At 46.8% G+C, this 19,664-nt stretch overlaps 8 protein-coding genes across 8 annotated transcripts; 4 read left to right on the forward strand and 4 right to left on the reverse strand.

Moving 5' to 3' along the window:
* Positions 1-398: 398 nt before the first annotated feature.
* AO090012000216 (putative sister chromatid cohesion protein Dcc1) lies at positions 399-1,801 on the forward strand (the record flags this gene model as incomplete). The annotated part of the gene is made up of 4 exons (XM_001727217.1): positions 399-517; positions 597-1,312; positions 1,380-1,546; positions 1,634-1,801. 4 exons carry the CDS (start codon positions 399-401, stop codon positions 1,799-1,801), a joined length of 1,170 nt encoding a protein of 389 aa, XP_001727269.1.
* Positions 1,802-1,918: 117 nt separating this feature from the next.
* On the reverse strand, positions 1,919-3,103 carry AO090012000217 (uncharacterized protein; the record flags this gene model as incomplete). Its single annotated transcript, XM_001727218.1, has 1 exon — positions 1,919-3,103. The coding sequence occupies one exon, from the start codon at positions 3,101-3,103 to the stop codon at positions 1,919-1,921; it is 1,185 nt and encodes a 394-aa protein (XP_001727270.1).
* Positions 3,104-4,579: 1,476 nt separating this feature from the next.
* On the forward strand, positions 4,580-5,546 carry AO090012000218 (uncharacterized protein; the record flags this gene model as incomplete). The annotated part of the gene is made up of 2 exons (XM_001727220.3): positions 4,580-5,217; positions 5,270-5,546. 2 exons carry the CDS (start codon positions 4,580-4,582, stop codon positions 5,544-5,546), a joined length of 915 nt encoding a protein of 304 aa, XP_001727272.3.
* A 141-nt stretch (positions 5,547-5,687) lies between these two features.
* Positions 5,688-6,911, forward strand: AO090012000219 (E3 ubiquitin-protein ligase; the record flags this gene model as incomplete). Its single annotated transcript, XM_023236378.1, has 1 exon — positions 5,688-6,911. The coding sequence occupies one exon, from the start codon at positions 5,688-5,690 to the stop codon at positions 6,909-6,911; it is 1,224 nt and encodes a 407-aa protein (XP_023091309.1).
* A 728-nt stretch (positions 6,912-7,639) lies between these two features.
* AO090012000220 (uncharacterized protein) lies at positions 7,640-8,986 on the reverse strand (the record flags this gene model as incomplete). The annotated part of the gene is made up of 1 exon (XM_001727221.3): positions 7,640-8,986. One exon carries the CDS (start codon positions 8,984-8,986, stop codon positions 7,640-7,642), a length of 1,347 nt encoding a protein of 448 aa, XP_001727273.3.
* Positions 8,987-10,388: 1,402 nt separating this feature from the next.
* Positions 10,389-11,066, reverse strand: AO090012000221 (uncharacterized protein; the record flags this gene model as incomplete). The annotated part of the gene is made up of 3 exons (XM_023236379.1): positions 10,389-10,402; positions 10,449-10,763; positions 10,835-11,066. 3 exons carry the CDS (start codon positions 11,064-11,066, stop codon positions 10,389-10,391), a joined length of 561 nt encoding a protein of 186 aa, XP_023091310.1.
* Positions 11,067-12,269: 1,203 nt separating this feature from the next.
* Positions 12,270-13,128, forward strand: AO090012000222 (uncharacterized protein; the record flags this gene model as incomplete). Its single annotated transcript, XM_023236380.1, has 2 exons — positions 12,270-13,013; positions 13,078-13,128. 2 exons carry the CDS (start codon positions 12,270-12,272, stop codon positions 13,126-13,128), a joined length of 795 nt encoding a protein of 264 aa, XP_023091311.1.
* A 2,246-nt stretch (positions 13,129-15,374) lies between these two features.
* On the reverse strand, positions 15,375-16,135 carry AO090012000223 (putative mitotic spindle checkpoint protein (Mad2B); the record flags this gene model as incomplete). Its single annotated transcript, XM_023236381.1, has 2 exons — positions 15,375-15,382; positions 15,424-16,135. 2 exons carry the CDS (start codon positions 16,133-16,135, stop codon positions 15,375-15,377), a joined length of 720 nt encoding a protein of 239 aa, XP_023091312.1.
* Positions 16,136-19,664: the final 3,529 nt, after the last annotated feature.

Consider the following 19,664-nt stretch of genomic DNA (forward strand, 5'->3'; position numbering starts at 1 on the left):
CATATGGTTTCTTTCAGCATATCCCATGATTCCCGTCATCTTAGTTTCAGTGTTCGGTCACAGTGTGGCTTTCTCGTTCTTCTCAGAATATGTTGTGATTTATTGACAGCCTTTCATATAGATGCTGTGGCATATTTTAGGGCTTGGTTTTACATGTATTTTATTTTATCGATTTATAGATCTGGTATTAATCAAATCCATTAAGCAGTGGTCTGTGCGCCTATCTCGTCGGGAACCGGCACGCGTGTAAATCGCGTCCAGGCGTACTGACCACTTCATTTCACTTATTCCCTCGATAGGTATAACCTCTGTGGTCGCATACCCATCGAGTGTCAATATACCCCTTCCCAACTACTACTTGAGCGCCTTCCAAAGGCGACAAAGAGCAACACCTCATAATGTCCACACAATCTGCTTCCAGCATTCTTTTCACCCACTCGTCCCGTCAACAGGGCTTCAAATTATTAGAGCTACCAGCAGAACTGGCTGATCTGCTCACATCGAAAGAAGCTCCAACGTATGGCACTCGCTGAAATACCCCATCCTCACTACATCCTTCAACTTCTTCAAGGAAAGCTTACTAAAACATTCTACAGTCTCGAACTAAAATCCTCACTCCCCCAACAACCAACAACGATAACCACAGACCCCGAAAACCGCGAATATGTGAACCTCTGCACACCGACAAAAACCTACCTGGTCCGCCAAGTCCAGTCCTCAAACTCAATCCACATAATCCGACCAAGCGACTCCGGCGTCCAAAGAGGGGACATTAACATCGTCGGCGGCGACGAAGACGACGGACTAAATCTTGTGGAGACGATGACCGCTATCGCGAAATGTGGATCTACACTTGAACTACATACGCCGCCGGAGGGGTTTTCGGCGGTCCCTGTTTTGGAGAGGATATTGCCTGTGTATGATGAGGTGGAGGGAGCGGAGCAGCAGGTGGAGGTGGAGGAACGGGGGGACCTGATTCGGAGGGTCTTTGCTGATGTTCCTGTGTCGCGGGCGCAGTGTGAGGCAGGGTGGATTGAGCTTTGTGCGTTTGTGCTTGGGTGCGGGGGTGGTGGGGAGGATGTTGCGGGTTGGTGTCGGAGGCCGTCGGCGAAAGTCAAGTTGGATGTGTGGAGACGGGTGGTTGAGGGGGCTGTGTTGCAGGGGATTGATCTGGGTAAGCAGTTCTTGGTGCAGGATTTGTGGAGATCGGTGCTTGATGAGGGGGAGGAGCCTTTTCCGAGGGCGTTGTTTGAGGGTGTTGTTAGGAGGGTTTGTGAGGTTGGGGATGGGCGGTTGTTTGAGGATTTGAAGTGTGAGTTTCTCTTTTCTTGTTTACTTTGCTGGAGGCGATGGAGAAACTGACGTCTTCGTGAATATAGGGGCTAGTATCGATAGGGCATGCTGTACGCAGTGGGTTGGTGAGACTTACCTGGAGGCTATGGCGCCGACCACTGCTTCTAGCATTGGGCGAAGTGAGTTCTTGAATGCTTGGAAGGATCTCCTCCCTGAATCCTGGCGGGATGACGTTGCATTCTCGAAACTGACGGTGAGTCGAACGCCTGCTAGTTTGGATTACTCGCTGCATTGGTCATCTATTATTCCTAGATGTTATGGTATCTGACATTACACGCAGGAAAACTCATACAAGCATCCAGATCCCACGACGATCTGCTTCGTTTATCGCACTGACCGCCAGAAAATAAAGAAAAATGTCTCAACAGATGCTAGTTCTGCGACAGCAGCCAAAAAGACAAGAAATTGGCACGAGTTATTCAAGGACCAGAAACGCCAGAAACGCTAAGCCAAGTCCGCGAGGGCTCGAGCGTCGCCTCTATGTTTGAGCCGGTTTACTCTAGATAGCCACCCCCTCTATCAATGTCATGCATTACTCGTTGAGAAACGCAAATTTGGCCGACATTCAGCACCAAGCGTACTTCTCATTCCAGATCCACTCAACATCCTTGTTTTGCTCGGCGCCACTCCACCTCAAGCAGGCTACGCTGTCCTGCTCCCGATGGACGACCTGCGCCGTAGGGTCTAGGATGGCAACAGCCCTCTCCAGTACTGGAGTTGGATTCCAGAACTGGACCTTCGACATATTCCACGCGTGCGCCTCGAGTTGGGCGCGTCTTATGATTGCAGCCATGGCTTTTGCGGTTTTTTCTGTTTCCTCTGGTGAAGTTGGTTCGTCGTACACCCACCTCAGGATGTACAGAGTGTTTTCTTCTGCAGTTTCACCAAAGTTTCTATTCCACGCACAGTATACTTTGGACTGTTCATCACCTGCACCCTTGATCAGTGGCGGTGCTCTATCCTTGAAGAGAATCTTTGCGTAATATTCCTCCCTTGCCCAGTGCCACTTGAAATGGTCAAAGTCTGGGACCACCGCTACTTTGGCACTCGCAGACTTCTGAGATGCGACGCGGAGGATGTCTAGCTCCTTTTGAACCACGTCGTCGTTGCACATGAAACGGTGCACATCTTCTGCAACCAAGGTCCTCGCCTTTGGAAGGTTTCCTCGAACGATGGCTCGATCATATTCATCCTTTGGCAATGGGGGAAGGCTGAAGTGTGTAGAGGGGTAGGGCCTCCAGCCGAATTGAGCATAGAACTTCTTTCCGATATCAGAATATAACAAACTGAAAGGCACTCTGTTGGTGGCCTTGAGCTCCGTTTGGCACGCGTCTATCTTCTTGACCAACTCCTGCATCATTCTTTTCGCATATCCCTTGCCTCTAAACTCAGGTCGACTGAAAACACTGCCGATACTGAGGGCAGACACATGTTCCACTTTACCGTTTTGCGCCAAAACTGCCTTCTTTTTGTATGTCTCGCAGGAGCTAAGGATTGTCCGTTCGCCTTCCGGTTGGCCTCGGACGACCAACAACCAGCTCGTCAAGCCATCCTTAGTCAATGCTTGCTGGGCTAAGTGATTTTCTCGTGCAATATACGCATCAAGATCCAAGGGACCCTTCCAAGCTGGACTATTCAGCTTGATAGCTGCGATACGTTCCTCCGGCGTGGCCTGCACTAGGATCAACTCCGGAGATTCGCCTAATGGCAGGGCAGTGTTGTCAAGATAGGAGTTGTCAGCAGCAATCATAATGAATACTATGCGAATGGTTCGCTTTCTCTCCTAATCAAGCGCTCAAATGTGGAACAAAGCCGAATATGGTGTTATAGTGGGGTTTTTTTTAAGATGATGACGGGTACCTGTTGTAATATTCCGGCGAGAGTGACTGTTGAGGGCCAAATTCGGTAGCTCTTGAGGACAGGTGTATATATATATCGTTGAACTAAAAGAACCGGGGGTAGTTATAGTTGAGACCAAGACCCCTTTGGTCGGGGGAATGTTTCTGTTTGTCACGCCTGCCGACGACAAGCGATGCGAAGCGGTACAAAGTTGACTCAGCTGGGGATGTACCTGCCTCTAAAGGCTATACGATGAAGACCATGACGTAGTGAAGGCGCGGAGAAAAGTAAGGGATCCAATTGTAAGCTCTGAAGGGCTATATTGCATGTATCATATGCGACAGGCACCTGAGGTGTTCTTCTTTCTTCTTCTTTTAATCTTACAATACCTTACGCTAGATGGTATCTTATCGATCCATATCTCGGGTGTAGTCCACTCTACAGCAGCCAATTTCCTTAGCGGTAAATTATGGCCTTTTAAAGTGGTTCACGTTATCAGCGTAGATTAGTCATTCATGTGGAGATACACAGTGCGGTCTTCCAAAGCAGCAGGCGGTCTGTTTTACTGCCAACAAGCGTCAGGTAAGATCCCACCACCACCTGATGATAACTAAACTACCGTTACCTTGAGCTGTTGTTTTGATGGGGTGATATATTTAGATCCCACACTGTTACAGTGAATTTGTCGACCCCATTTTTGACATTTGTATGACGGTCAGCTTATTTATTATGTCCTCGACTCCAGGACCCATGATGAGACCATAATTCTGGGGTAAACCGCGAGTCCACTCTTTGAGAGCCCCACCGTGACATTCCTCCGTTTAAAGTTCCCCTATTTACACCTTTCCCACTCGGGCGATCTTCTTCGGATATTGCTGCCGAGTATACAGATCGGTGCTAGAAAAAAGGCTTCAAAGCTTGTTTCAAGCGGAGTGACGCTAATTTAAAGGAGATCGCAAAAGAAAGAGGATCTTGAAGTGTGGGTGTTTCTTCCCTAAGGTGAAGTATGTTTTTCGTACTGCTCCTTTCGATGTCTTATACTTCTCTTGTGCTGTTGGAGAAGTTTCAATTATATCAACCTAGTTTTCATTTTGAAATTTCTCTTAATTTTGTAAGCCATTCAAGTGCCATTTATTTCCGTGATGTTATGCTTTTGTCATAATGACTGAGTCTTTGTACTTGAATGGTCTGTGTTCCATCACTATGACCCCCGTTAAAGCTTGAGATCAGGGTTCCTTCTCATATTCATGATTCCTCCCCACAATCAGGGCAGTATCTCTTATTGATCATTCTGCCTAACCGGCCTTATGACGCGGTCCCTTTCTAAATTTTCTCTGCGCAGTCTCGCCTTCGTAAAAACCACCCCAAGCGCCTCAAAACCCCCAAGATGGACGGGGATCCCATGGGATTTGGATTCCCTTGGGACCAGAATGTTGACGACTTAAGAGTTCCTTTTGGCGATGAGAGGCTACTGCTGGGTGAGATCCACCATATGCATTGGGGACTCGACGGGCAGAACGATGATCTGGGCTTTCAGTGGAATGAGCCTTCTCTTCCTGCTGCAAGACCTGCAAAGAAAATGAGAAGCCACTGTCCCAGTGCGGCCGTGGAAACTGCAGGTTTGATTAACGAGTCTCTTCCCATAGGCCTTGATGATGTCCCAACACCGTCACGTCATCCCACAAACCCCGCACTGACGGTCTTGGATGACCCTATTCCCACGCCGACTACTGACCCAGCATTGCTGCCCCAGATCTTGGAGATATTCCCTGACATTAGCCACCAGTATGTAGAGGAGCTAATAGCTCAGCACAAGGATACGATGTCGGCCAACGGCGGTGATACGCCTTTTGCCGCTTTCGGATTGTTCCTGGTCAAAGAGACAATTATCGAAGAGATTTTGGAGAATCCATCTTATCCAAAGCAGGAGAAGCTCAAAAGGAAGACTGAAGAAGTAGATGAGGATGATGACCATTGGATAAAACCTAGGGCACTTCATGATGCTCATGATTATCGTAAACAAGCGTGAGCTCGTCTTGGCTCTACGTCTGCGTGTGTTTGCTAACTGTCGTTACAGATGCGACATACTGGCACAGGAATTTCTGTGGATTTCTATTCCACATATCCGACAACTTATCTCCAGCAAGAAAGGGCTGTATTCAGCCTACATAACACTTCATCACGAATATATTTACCCAGGGACCCAATCACCCCACCTCAGATTGAAGCGGCCAAGGCCATCCCTGAAGTCAAGTATGACGTGGGACCATGACTTGATTTCGGAACTAAATGCTGCGAAAAGGAGGGCTGCGAAGGATGCTGGTAAGCGTTATTTCCGTCACATTACGACGTAAAATCTATTGACCAGACTCAAAGCTACTCACCGAAAGCGAAAGGAAGAAGAGGAGGCGGATAAGCTCAACGAAGAGGAACACTCACGATCAGGCAACCTTGTGGAGTGCCAGTGCTGCTTTTCTGACGTCCCTTCAAATAGAATGGTGCCTTGTGAAGGTGGAACTGTCCACCTTTTCTGCTTCAGATGCATCCGCAAAACCGCAGAGACACAGATCGGAATGATGAAATACGAGTTGCAGTGCCTTGACATGAGTGAGTGCAAGGCCAAATTCGCCCGTGGAAATCTGAAGAAAGCGTTGGGCTCCTCATTGATGGGGAAGCTAGACCACCTTCAGCAGCAACACGAAGTCGAGCAAGCCGGTTTAGAGGGACTCGAAAGCTGTCCATTCTGTGATTTCAAGGGAATCTGTCCCCCAGTGGAAGAAGACCGAGAATTCCGCTGCTGCAATCCCTCTTGTGAAACGGTTAGCTGCCGATTGTGCAAAGACAAAAGCCACATACCAAAGACCTGCGATGAGGCAAGGACAGAGAAGGGACTTCCCGCACGCCACATAGTTGAAGAGGCCATGAGCGAGGCTCTAATACGGAACTGCCCCAAATGCAACGTCAAAATTATTAAAGAAACGGGATGTAATAAAATGATCTGCAGCAGATGCAAATGTGTGATGTGCTACCTATGCAAGAAGGACATTTCACGCGAACAGTACAACCACTTTGCCAAACCGCCTACTTATTGCGATACTCACGATGACCGCCAGTCGAAACGCTTCGAGATTGAAGTTGAACAAGCCCAGAAGGCTGCCATTGACAAGGTCTTGAAGGAAAATCCCGACTTGATGGAGAAAGACCTTCAAATCGGTCCTGAAAGGAAGGATATCAAAACTCATCCAAAGCCAAAACCCCGACGCACTCAACCTGGACTTCGGCCTACGGGGTGGTATACACAAGAGCCTATGCCTAATCAGAGACAAAACATTCTACCACAACTAGGCTATCAAAGAACAGCAGCATTCCCTAATCTTCCGCAGTTTGTTCCATTTGCGCCCGCATTTGTCGTGCCGGGGATGCCCTATGCCGGCCCTCAATTTCCCCTACCTGCATTCGAGCCTCATTTAAATCCACATGCTGCTACAATAATCGACGCCTCTCCTCAAGGCTTCAATGGTTCTACTCCACCTCCGCAGAACAACTTCCTTCCAGACCCATTTCCTTTAACAACGAATACAGGCAATGCCAAGGGTAAAGGTAACCTACCATCGCAACCGAAGTATCCTGCACTAGGCAACTACGATATCCCGCGTACTTTACCTGGCCAGAACGCGAATATGCCCTTGTGGCTGGATGGCCCATTTAACAATTTCTGAGAAATATTTATTACGATACTTAGGTAGATGCATACTATGGGCTCTAGATCTGTCATTCAGAAAACGAAACCAGTCACACATCCAGGACTAATGCATGTAATGTTTTGAAAGGCCCCGAACCTTTTCGAGAGGACGCTATACTTCACCTATTGGTTATTGCTGTGCTTGAAAATTTGGCATGGGAATGGAACATCTCGGTGGATTCACGCCTGGTTATAATCAGATCTACTTTTGATATCATTTTGGATCTCCTTTTCGTTTTTGGTTTAATTGGGCAGAACATCTCATATACACGATGCCACCACGGACAGTCTAGAATATGCTCTTCTTTTCCATTGCTGAAATATCAATAAAAACAGAGATTAACCCAAGCAACGATAGTTAATGAATGATCAGAGCAAAAACGTCAGGAATGCGGAATGGCTATTTGGATACATGAAGATGTACGGAACATACGCACCAGATTCTCACTGAGCATTGGTGGCTTCTTCCGGGCAGCTCTGAGCACGTTCTGAGTATGCCGGTTACGGAAAGTGCTGTGCTATAGCTTCCTGAAGATTGAGTAGTTTCTGGACTACATAAACCTACTCGCTGTAAGCCGTGCCCTGTTCAGAGTAGCCTTTACCAGCTTGCAACACTCTGGTCCAGTCAGCTGAACCTGGAGCCAATTATTCATCCAAGCTCGCTTTGCTCTGTAGCTTCAGGTCAATCGCGCATACAGAGTACAGTTAGAATAGCTCAATGAACAGTTGTCTCAACTTCAAAGGATCCATCCCTCCGACTAGAGATATTTCGTACTGCTTCAGCTCTATGTAACGTTGTATCAATTGTTGGCCAAATACAGTACCGAAGTCGTCGGCCTCCATAGCCAGTCTCGCTAACGATTCCTGCAGAGTTCTGGGCAGCGGCTCTTCCCAGGTCTTGGATTCAGTGGTAAAATCGCCCAAATCCGGCCAAAGGAGAGGCTCTTGGCCTGCCAAACCGAGTAGGCCAGCGCCAAGTATAGCAGCCAAGGTGAGGTACATATTGGCAGTTGCGTCGATGCATCTTATCTCCCAATGACTAGTCTCGATCTTTCGAATAGGTGCTATCCTCGCTTCAGTTCCCCAGCATACAGTTTCTCCAGCCAAGAACGGGAGTCGTCGTTCGTAAGAGAGCGTGTGTGGTAGACTGAAGGCACAAATCATCGGTAAACGCTTGAGGATACCGGCTAGGAAAGACGCTTCATGGTAACTATCAGCAGGCTGCAACGAGATGTGCATATGTTGTCCAATGGTATGTGGGTCTGAGATTATAGGTTTCGGCGCCATAGTGGCCATATAGCCGTGCTGGGCAAATGTGTCTTTGAGATAGTCGTGCACGAAGTGTAGTTGATCCACAGCCTGCAACGGTGGCAAAGGTTTCAGAGCAATTTCATACTGTCCTCGTTTGCCTTCCGAATGTATACCATGGATGTGCACCCCTAGGTCCAATAGTTGTTGAACACATTGCTGCACATACTTGTAGCACGGATCCCGTAGACCGGAAACTGAAAAGTTACCGGGGCCTTGACTGTGCTTAACATACTCGCCTGTCGACGAGACCTTCATCACCTGGAACTCCACCTCGAAACCGACGAGAAACCTCAAGCCCCACGACTCCCGCGCCTGTCGCACGACATCTACCAATGCACGCCGGGGACACAGGTCTCCGTTTGGCACCGGCTTGGATATTGTCGTCCCCACTACTCCGCACATCACTATTGCACTCTTGGGATCGGACGCTCGTCGAATAGAAGACCAGTCCGGGACTAGCCATTGCACGTGGCGGGCGCTTGCATCTGGAAGATATTGGTTTGTGACGGAGCAGTTGGATAAGAGGGGAGGCACATGGAATGGTTGCTTTTCTTCCTCGAGTATGGAAAATGTTTCCTCGATCGGTAAAACAAGTGCACGCATCACTCCCGAGTAGTCTTGCCATTGTAGTCTGATGAAAATGATGTCGAAGTTGTCTCTATAAAAGCCTTTGAGCGCTTCGTCCGCGTCCATTGGTATTTCGGTCGCCATGCTGGACGTATCTGTGCTTAGTTGGTCCATGCTTGGAAGTTGGATCTCATCAGGAGTGGAAGAAACAAAGTAGTCTGAGAACCGTTATCCGTGACTGGAAACGGGATTGAATGCCGAGTCTGGATCACGTCTGAGGTCACGGGGGTGTAAGAGGCCTACCAGTCAACGTCTGGGTATCTTTAACAAGTCCCTCACTGGAACCAAAGATTGAGCAGTGTGGTCCAAGATGGAAGGCATGCACATCCCCTTCTAATCAAGATATAGTCTACACGTCCCCTACCAACGAATCACTCTGATCGTTGCTTTAGCAACCACGACCGATTGATTCATGCAGTATTCTTTGCTTCTCAGTAACTGTATCTATGTCATCTATCAATACTTTTTCTCTGTCTGTCAACGGGATCGACAGTGCTCATGCCACTTAGCGAACTCTCATCAGCCGTAGACTAATGAATATATCATTCATCCAGAATTCAAAGTGTATTTCGCCCAGGTACTTCCCTTTAGTATTTACAACCATTACTGTCTATCACCCAGCTGATGGACGTGCGCTGGCTTTAGAATCTCAATCAGGCGTCTAAACCGGTAACTAGTAACTGGCTGCCAACCAAGGATTGCAGTGAGTATTCTCACCGATTTCTCATACTGAGAGACTAGGGTAGCTCTTTGCAGTGCAAACAACCAAATCAACATGTTGAGTTACATCCTAGCATATTGATATTCGACGGAGACACAAAACACGAAATCACTATAACTTGCCCGCCCATTCTTATCATCCTTGACGCATGTTATGGAAGCCATAAGGGGATCTGCATTGGAGATTCGGTGTGGTGAGCCATCGAGTCACTATATCCTGAAATATGCCCCTCCACCTTTGGCCGGCGAGTAAACGCCACTAGCACATCACGGCGTGCGATTGATGACGGACACAGGGGGTGCAGTGACGTTACGCTATGCTTGTAGTCATAATCAACGAAGATTAGAGTATCAAGAAAGTGACGATGCTGGACGCGTGCTTTGATCAAGGCCGGTTCCACTTCTGAGACAGGCACTCCCGTTGTCTCTCTATTATCGTGCAGGAAGGTAACTGCACTGTCAGGCGTCATATTTTCACAATTCAGAAGAACCGACATCGTGTGATCTGAGCCATCAGAGTGAACACCCTCAAGAGCCGGTTCCCCGAAGATTCCTTTTGAGACGTCCGTGAATACTCGACCATTGAACATCATACAGACCCAGCTCTGCGAGGAGTAGTCCAGCCGATCACGCGGAGTTATAGGTACATTTTGGAACACCAATGCCTTGAACATCATCAAGGCTTGTACTACTGTATTTTCTTGCATATCGGTTGGGGTCTCGGGAAAGGTCCTCTGAATCGCAGAATCGTGTCGCTTATAGTCCTCTTGAACAGTGAGTGTGTATGGCTGCTGCTCTAACCGCCGAATGCTTCGTGTTTCGAAGTCAATGCAGTAGCGACCAAATGATGCAGTACGATATTCAAGAGTTGGATCAGCGCCTGTCTGGTCGGTGATCGATTTCAGGAGTTCGAAATCAGCGTCCTTAGCTCCCAGGCCTTTGAGAATTGGGACCATATCCTCTCCCTCCACGAATATGAACCGGTCTTGCAGATATTTTTGTCGCAGCGCCATGATTTTGGCCATGGTCTCGTAAAAATTGGCGTCATAGCGCTGTTCGAAAACGTCGAGGTTGTTCGTCTTGGGCATGCTGTGCCCATTCGGCGTAGCTAGCTTCATCGGTGGCATCATTAAAAAGACAGCGCGACTTTTGGAACTTGTGATAAATAATCCTAAGTCGGTATGCGTATAGACTTTGGTGTGTTTAGTGAGGATTGAGGATGGGTTCTGAGGGTCTTTATACCTTTGGGTTGCGTAGCAGTGTCGATACCTAACGATAATCTCCTTCCCTGTATAGAGCCGGCCCAACTAACCGCACCCTGCCAGGTAGTGACAGCAGCCATCCTTGGCATTCCAAGATGCATGGACAGTGGCGAACGTGGCTTTGAACGGCCATTGGCGGAGAAGTTATGTCTATAGAGTCTTCTAATTCCAGAAGGTTTACCTTTGCCTTGATTTGAGTTAACAACCTTCATCCAGGGAAAGATCCTGATCTTCGACCATTCAACTTGCAAATTAGCCTCATAGTCTTGGATGATATATTAATCAAGAGAATGATGTAGCCAAGCCGCTATCTCAACGCATGAAGTAGATTGAGCTTAGGGTTTGAGTTCGGTAGGGCTTTACAATGATTTCATAAATCGTCAGTTGTTTTCATTCAAGAGAAAAGGCCCTGTATAAGTTTCCTAAGTAACTCAAACCCAGAAATACACTGTATAGGTCGACCAAAGCAGTAATCTTTCCTTCCCATCCCTCTAGAGTTGATGTGTTTGACATACCTGTGTAGGTAGAACTAAGTCCTTACCTAGCATTACTCGGTGGTTTGTCTCGCCGACAGAAATGCACTTGTGCTGAATTTTATTTCTTTCTTTTTATGACTTCAGCTCACTAAGCAAGCGTATAAGCTAGACATGGAAAATATTGCATTCGTTAGAGCGTCGCTTGCTCAGCAACGATTGGCTAGCCGCAGTAAGTTCAGCCTTGCAGCCTCGTTTGTGTCTGTTCACTTGACCCGGCCTCGCCCAACTCGACCTGAATCTGGAAAGTGGCGGCCTGAATATTATCTCGATCCTTTTGCGAGAACACCTCTTGTCCGAGAAAGGTTTGAAGTGAGAAATGTCGGTCCGCAACAGATCTCGTGAAAACCTCTCCTTTCTATGTACTTTCAGCCACTATGGATGCGAGCGTACTTTTACTAATAGAGCTGCGTGGATGAGACATGTCGAGACTGAGCATATACGACCAGGAGTCTATCGTTGTGATGTTGAGGGATGTCCTGAATACTACTACCGAAGAGCTAAACTCCTCGACCACCAGCATTAGCTGCATAGAAAATGCCCAAACAAGCAGGCTGTTAGGGATGAGGTCCTGCGCAGATGCTGGCATGAAGTTCGCAAACCACCAGCGCAATCCAGCTGTCCCTTTTGCAAACAGAATTTCGCAGGTCCTGATTCTTGGCCAAATAGAATGAGACATGTTGGGAAACACCTGGCGAATGGGGAGTCAGTTGACCAAACAGTGGAGGATATTCAGTTGCGAGAGTGGGCCATCGTCAACGGCATTCTCGTTCCTGACAATGGGGGATGGAGACTGGAAAATATAATCCGTCGTATGGGACCGAAACGCGCCGACAACCACGAGGATCTCAGAAAGCTAGGCGAAAAGGTGAAAAGTCCTACATGCTAGCAGGTCGCGGTGCTGTGATCTTTGGTGATAGTCCCGGGCCAGGACATTCTTTGGCAGATTCATACCAGGTTCCTACCGACGAGGGAATGACGCCTTGCGTGAGAAACGGTAGTCTCTCCTACGATAGCGGCATAGGAACTAGCTTGGGATCGACTTCTTCCTCATCATTCCGCCAGTCAAAGGACACCCCAAAGCGACCGGTCAGTCCTGACGCACGATTGAGTGATCCAAGACGACGTTCATCTTATCTGCAATGCTGTGGTTCCACAGGACCCTACAATTTTCAGGAAACGGGCAAGGCGGACAGCAGAGATCCCATTAGATTCCATGGTGATACTACTAGGGGTACAGCTATCTGTTCCCAAACCCATGCTGTACTCCCACCGGCATCCTTTTCTGAAATCAGTAGTCGAAATTCATTGCGGCGTGAAGAGTACAGGATCGGCTGGATATCCGCCTTGAAGGTTGAATTCCGCGCTGCGCTGCAAATGCTGGACCAGCGGCACCAACCCATACTCGGGCACAGCTCCGATGACAACCTTTACGTCCAGGGTCGAATCGGGATCCACAACGTGGTACTAACATGTCTCCCAGATGGCCGCAATGGAACCAACTTCGCCGCCATGGTAGCGACAAGTATGATTTATACATATCCCAACATCCAGACTGGATTCATGGTCGGTATTGGAGGTGGACTACCTAGCCCCCAGAACGATATTCGTCTCGGGGATGTGATAGTTAGTAGACCGGAACGGGGGCACGGTGGAGTCGTCTAATACGACATGGGAAAATACACAGCAGACGGGTTCCAACGAATCGGCTTCCTCAACGCGCCACCTGAGAGGCTATTAGCTGTTCTGAACATCATGCCCGAGCACGACGAACCCCTTACCCGATACCGTACTGCTACTTATCCCGGTGCCCAACTGGACCGACTATTCCGCCCAACCTATAAACATGTCACTTCTAACCAAACTTGCATAGACTGCAACGAGACAGGAACCCTGAAACGTGGGCCCGGTAATCGAAAAGCCGGACCTCATGTTTACTACGGCACCATTGCGTCAGGTAACATGGTTATCAAAGATGCAGGGGCACGCGACTTATTAGTGCAAAAGCACGGCGTCCTTTGCTTCGAGATGGAGGCTGCAGGGTTAATGAACACGAACTTTTCCTGTCTGGTCATCAGAGGGGTGTCTGACTATGCTGAATCCCATAATAATGACATATGGAAGAAGTATACGGCTGCTTCCGTTACGGAGTATGCCAGAAGCCTTATCTGTGCTATTCCTGGGAATATGTATAGCAAATAGCTCCGTAGTATTGATTATGAAGATATCGGACACACTGCGCCTGACATCCTATGACCTCCACTCCATGGTCAAACTGAAGTTTCTAGGGCATAACATTGTCAAGGCGCCCTACTAATAGGAAAAGGATCTCTATCGTTCATTTGTGACTGATAAGACATCGATTCGGGTTATGAGCCACCGCAACACCATATAGGTATATCTCGCAATACAGCCAATATTTTATCTGTTATATCCAAAGCCTAAAAATAGCATGTCAGATCTTTGAAGAACGAACGATTGTACATCTTCTAGATTGAAAAAAATTGAACCCTGACTATCACGGAAAACCGGACCCATATATATAGATCGAGATAGCCACAGGCCGTCAGCCACTTGCGGCTCTTAGTGCGGTTCTCAATGTTTCGGAATGTCTCATTTATGCTTATAGTATCTTCAGGCTATACCTACGCTAGTATTTTTATGGCTCCTGGACAGACATTTAGACTTTGCTGGTCTACGTTAGGGCCTTTCTTTACCTTCTCTAACTTACTTACTATAGGTCAGATCAGACACTGGAGATCTGGAGATCAGTACATACAGATGTAAACAGGGACTAAAAGGATGCAGAAATATGTAGTCTAATTCAATAACTTCATTGCCATCAGTCATCACACAGTAATGAACGACGTAAACAGACTTAGAAAACAATATATACCAGGTAGCAGAACAAAATTCAAACATTTTACATCCCAACGATATCAAACACGTGTTTATATAGAATCAGGGACTGGATCACCCCTCACATATATAAACATTCGCTGGATGATCGGTTTCAGGCATTCTTTCTCTGGGTGACAAGTTCAAAAGCGAAAACCGTTTACAGCCCGTTCACTCAAGTTGTTTAAATGTACCTCTTTTCGCCCAGGTTTCACGTTTATTAGCCACGATCGTCCTTGCGGTTTCATATAAAGGTTTCCTGCTCTGAAGTTCTGGGCGCCTGCATCTCATTATCAGCCATATCCAAGCATCAAGACATGCTACATGCAGAATGAAACACTTTTCCAAGACCCAACGTGACAGGACCAGCAAACCAAAAGAGCGAATGGAAATGTAAAACACATGAGATGAGAGAGGAACAGCAAGAAAACGTCAGACTGCCACAATCAAGGGGATAATATTATCAATTACGGACAGGACAGGACTCGAGAAATCTTCACTAAAGGCGGTGCTGATAAAACGGGGACCAGTCTGGTAGCTAGTTGCTAGAGATTTGAATTTGCTAGGATCATGTAGTAGGAGAGTGTTCGACAAAGGAGACGAGAGAAATACAAGCGGAAATGGTATGGAAGTGAAACAGTCTGAGGGAGCAAAGAAAATATCGGAGAGAAAAGAAATCGAGATAGAAAGAAAGGTCGGCGAAGAAAAGAACAGAAGATGGTAGTGAAGAACAGATGAAGAAGGACTGTGACAGAGAAGAAAGACGGAGCAGTGAGAAACAGGAAATGAAAGATATGAACCAGATCTATGTAATGCCATGCGAGTCCCAAAAATCGTCCGCTCCCCATTTTATATATTTGCGCCGCTCACTCGGACGACAATTCCCTATGCCCTCATCCATCATGTATGTTCGATCATTGGTCACGCTAAAACAAGAGTGAGATAAACGGGAAAAAAGATGGTAAGTTGCAGAAACATGTCTGAGTAAAAAGAAAATGAAACGACTAGATGAACACAGGCAAGAGTATAAGAAAATCAAGATGAACGGAAAGTCAGATTCATGGGGGATGTTCTGAATCCACCGGCTCATTAAATTTCTGTCGTGCTTCTTCCACCCATAATTCCAGACGAAGCTCACCGGCTTCTACACGTCGTACAGGCACCGTTTTGGCACGACCGTTCGATACTCTGGGGGGAGGCTGCTGTGGCTCGCCGTTTCGAAGTCTGGAAACGGAATACGGTGCGGTACACGACCGGAGATGAACTTTGCCTGGTTCGGCCACAATCCAAGTCTGTTCTTCTGTTGTGGTACCCGCAGGGGGCAGGGCATCTTCCCGAACTTCGATACAGACTGTGAAACTAAACTCGTCATCCCGGGGCAACGGAGTCAATCGGGCGCAAGCGGAGGCCAATCTGGCGAGACAGGCACGGAACTGTGCCTCGAGGTCGGCCGGAGGAGCGGAACCCCGATCCGATAAGGGGGCACCTGGTTTGGATGAATCTTCCTTTCTATCTTCAAAGGTGGTATTGATCTCTCCAGCGGGGACGCGGGGGAAACCCGACAGATCAAAAGCATATCGTTCGAGGGGCTGGTTGGTGCGGAGAGATGAAATGATGATACTGACTGCGGTGATTGTGCCCTTTAAGATCTCTGTCCCGACCGCAATTGACGCGTCATTGATATAATCACACACTTTCGGGTGACGGGACTGTCGGACCGGATAGTTGTAGGCCCGAACGGGCAAGAAAGTCGCTCGCGGATAGACCGAACGGAGGAATAAGATTTGGTGTATTGAAACGGTGAGGAAATTGGTGAAGGATGCCGCCAACGCAGACTGATTGTTGGGCATCGATCTAGGTGCGGTAACTGGGGCGGAAAATGTTGTCATGGTGGTAGTCACGGGGTTGACGGTAGTGCTGCTCTCACTGGCAATCGGCATTGCCGTCGAAGGCTCTGGTGTCGTCGTTTCCACGGAAAAAATGGTCTTGACGGGATCTCGGAGAATCTGAGTGCTGTTCCACCCTGAGGCTAATCATCGCTCTGCCTTTTTTCGAGACGATGGGTCAACAACTGTCTTTTCTGCCACGCATGAAATGGAACTGGAGACTTTTCTCTCCCTCTCTCTTTCTTTCTCTTTTGACTTTTGCTTCTGCGACAATCAGAGGGGAAGGGAAAGTGGGGGGGAGTATATGGGGGTTTCGAGTTGAGTGTGGTTAAAATGAGGGAGGGGATGAGGATCGAAGAGAGTTTATTCTAGAAAAGGGAAAAGAAAAATTATATGGCAGTGAAAGAAACAAAAAAGGACAGAGATAGCGACAGATAAGAAACAAATGTCAAATCAAATGACAAGTATAAATTTTCTTTTTTCTTCAAGAGGGGGGGGTTGGGGGGGGGGGGAAGAAGTACACCAAATTAGGGTGAAAATTGTGGGAAGTCCAACGGGAATAAAGTGGATGATGAAATGGGTGTTTGTCCGAAGGTGAGAAAAGGGAAAGGAAGAGAGAGGGAGGGAAAGAGGGAGGGAGGAGGGGTGACGGTGGATTGTGGTTTGTAAGTTAAAGTAAGGAAGCAACTGTTCGGATTAAACATACGTTGGGTGGACAAGACGAAACAAGCAGGCCTCAGAGCATGGATGCAAAGTCGTTGAGGTCGTGACAATCGGCAACAGAATCTGAGATGCGTTCAAAGAAGGAGAATGGCGTGGATGATAAAAGTTGATGATAATGGGGAAATATTATTTCCCTTTCTATTTTCTTTTTTTTTTTTCTTTGCCCTGGCTGGAATTTATTTCTTAGTTATTATTCTTCTTTAGTCTCCCCTCTCCCTCGGAGGATTTTGTTCCTGAAAACCTTCTTTTAAAAATAAATTTTCGTAAGGGAACTAGAAAAAAAAAATTATATTCCCTTTTTTTCTGGTATTTTTAATTTCCCTTTTTTACCCGTCTGGGGAGAGGAGAGTGAGTGTAGGCGGGCAGACCACAGGAAACCAACCCTTTGGCGGGTGGAAGGGAGAGGTGGATTCGAATGGAGTCGAGTACGGCAAAAAACTGCTCAATCCCAAAAGCGAGAGAGGGACCAAAGAGAGCGAGGAGAATAAAACACACGCAAGCAAAGCACAACAACTCAAGGGAGAGAAAAAAATAAAAAGAAGAAGAAGAGAGAGACAAAAAGAGTCAGTAGGCAAAGCAGTCCTATGGAGGGGAAGGCTTGTCGGGCGACGGGTCAAGAGTCGTCGAGGAAAAGGCGCCCAAGTCACGACTCCAAACCTGTCACGTGGTTGCGTCATGGGTGTGGATGCGTTGCAGAACTCAAGCAGAACAAATCCTCCTAGGAAAATTAAAATTGAAAATAAAAAAAAGAAATGGGTAAGGCGAAATAATGTCATAGTACATACATACATCCATGATACATCCCTATCGGGGGCGAACCCGGAAAAAAAAAAAAAAGAAAGAAAAAGGGAAAAAGGCACACGCTATGACAATAGATGGCAAAAAGTTTGCATTATGCATCATTATGACAGATGTGTTGATGGCGAATATTTTTTTTCTCTCTTTTATGAATAATTCAAAGGATAATAGAATAAGATTAAAAAAGAATAGCTTGAAACAAAAAGAGGCATCGGCATGCTCATCACCGATTTCCCTCGTATAGATCTATACACTACAGCTTAACTACAGAGTATACCCTCACACCTGTACATACCCAAGACAGTAATACCTATGGAGTACACAGTGACACATACGACCTTGTACAGCATGCTGACTCGAGGTTTACTATAGAGTATGCATCATACAGTGGTCTACCTTACCGCACTAGATATTTCCAAGTGCTTCTCTTCTTTCCCCACTAGATCAGTCCCTACAACCTAGTGAAAGTGTAGTGGGTGGGATGAGTCGCTCTAGTCCACTTGGCCGATCATCTCGACTATGGTAAAAGCGAAACCTGAATCGACACGCAGGTAACCGCAGTAACAGTGGTAATATTCATTCTGTAGTACCCGTCCTCCGAGTAAGCCTCTTACATATTGGCCAATTAGTACTCCGTAGAAGGGGAGATTAAAAGGACTACCTAATTAAAATACCAAGGGGGGGGGAATCAAACGAGATAAAATAAAGACAACATTAACAATAGATCCTACTATCGGTATAAACCATAAAGAGTATGGTAATACCACCGCAGCATCAACTATTACTCAATCTTAGCCTTAATTTCATTCCGGTCTCTTCATTAGCTCAATGCCCCTAGCTTTTATTACCTGGATGTATGGAGTACTTTGATTGTATTGCATAAAAAAGTAATCCAGCACCGTACTGCTAGGGAATTAATTCCCCTACTGGTAGCACTAATGCTCCTGGCTGATTAGATATACAGAGGATCTGTATGAGTGGTAGTTACCGTTTGGGGGTAACTACGTATGTACCTACCTTATTGCAGATCTTATAGCTTTCCTCCTTTGAATTTGATTCCTTGGCACCAGAGCCACCAGAGCCAAGGAGACAAACGAAAGTAAAAAAGAGAGATGAAAGGGGAGCAAAAGGCAATCGCTTTCCTATGAACAGCGAGTTTTGATTTCTGATGTTTGAAAATAGTTCGTTTGTACATACATACCGTACCTGAGACGACCGCTGTATGGTATCAACCATACTGTACATGGGATCTACCAACCCATGTATGTATGTACGGTACCCGCTCCGCACATCCATACTTTCTATTAGACAATTTCCCTAGGAAGTCGCCCCTCAGTTAAACCATCTAAGTGGAAGATATAGTTATGCCGAACTACCCTTTTTGACCCCCACTACAATCGCTTATGGGAATGGTCAGTTACGTACGATTCCCCCTTAGTCTGAGCAGCACAGCGGGTAGCACAGTAATACCGTGATTATGCCATTCCGATTGATCTTCTGCTATATTGCCAAGTACGTCCATCTTGTAATAAAGAATTTCAGCCATCTACGTCAGACCAGCATAGAATACACTTCTGAAGTTCATCATATCTGCACCCGCCAATTAAACATAATGTGAGAGGAAAAAGTAAAAAAAGTACAACACATAAAGACCTCTTAGTCTGCTGCATTTCTATAAGGATTTGTCTTTATATCAGTGGAACATGTGTCGGATATAACTGCCGTGTGACGGTATTCCCCTGTCCATATTGACACCAGTCCTATACATACATTTTAATACTCTCTCAATGAAAAAATCATGATGAGTCTGATGTACAAGGGAATAACTTTCTTGATTCTCATTTTATCTAGGAGGAGGAAAGCAGATATAAGGGATTGCAGTTGAATAAATGAGAGAAGAGGGGGGAAGTAGAGTAAAAGAAACAATTGATGAGAAAACTATCTTGTGCAGAAGAGTTTTGTTTGGTAAAGA

Source organism: Aspergillus oryzae, chromosome 4 (genome assembly GCF_000184455.2).
Source record: "Aspergillus oryzae RIB40 DNA, chromosome 4".
NCBI classification, from domain to species: Eukaryota; Fungi; Ascomycota; class Eurotiomycetes; order Eurotiales; family Aspergillaceae; genus Aspergillus; species Aspergillus oryzae.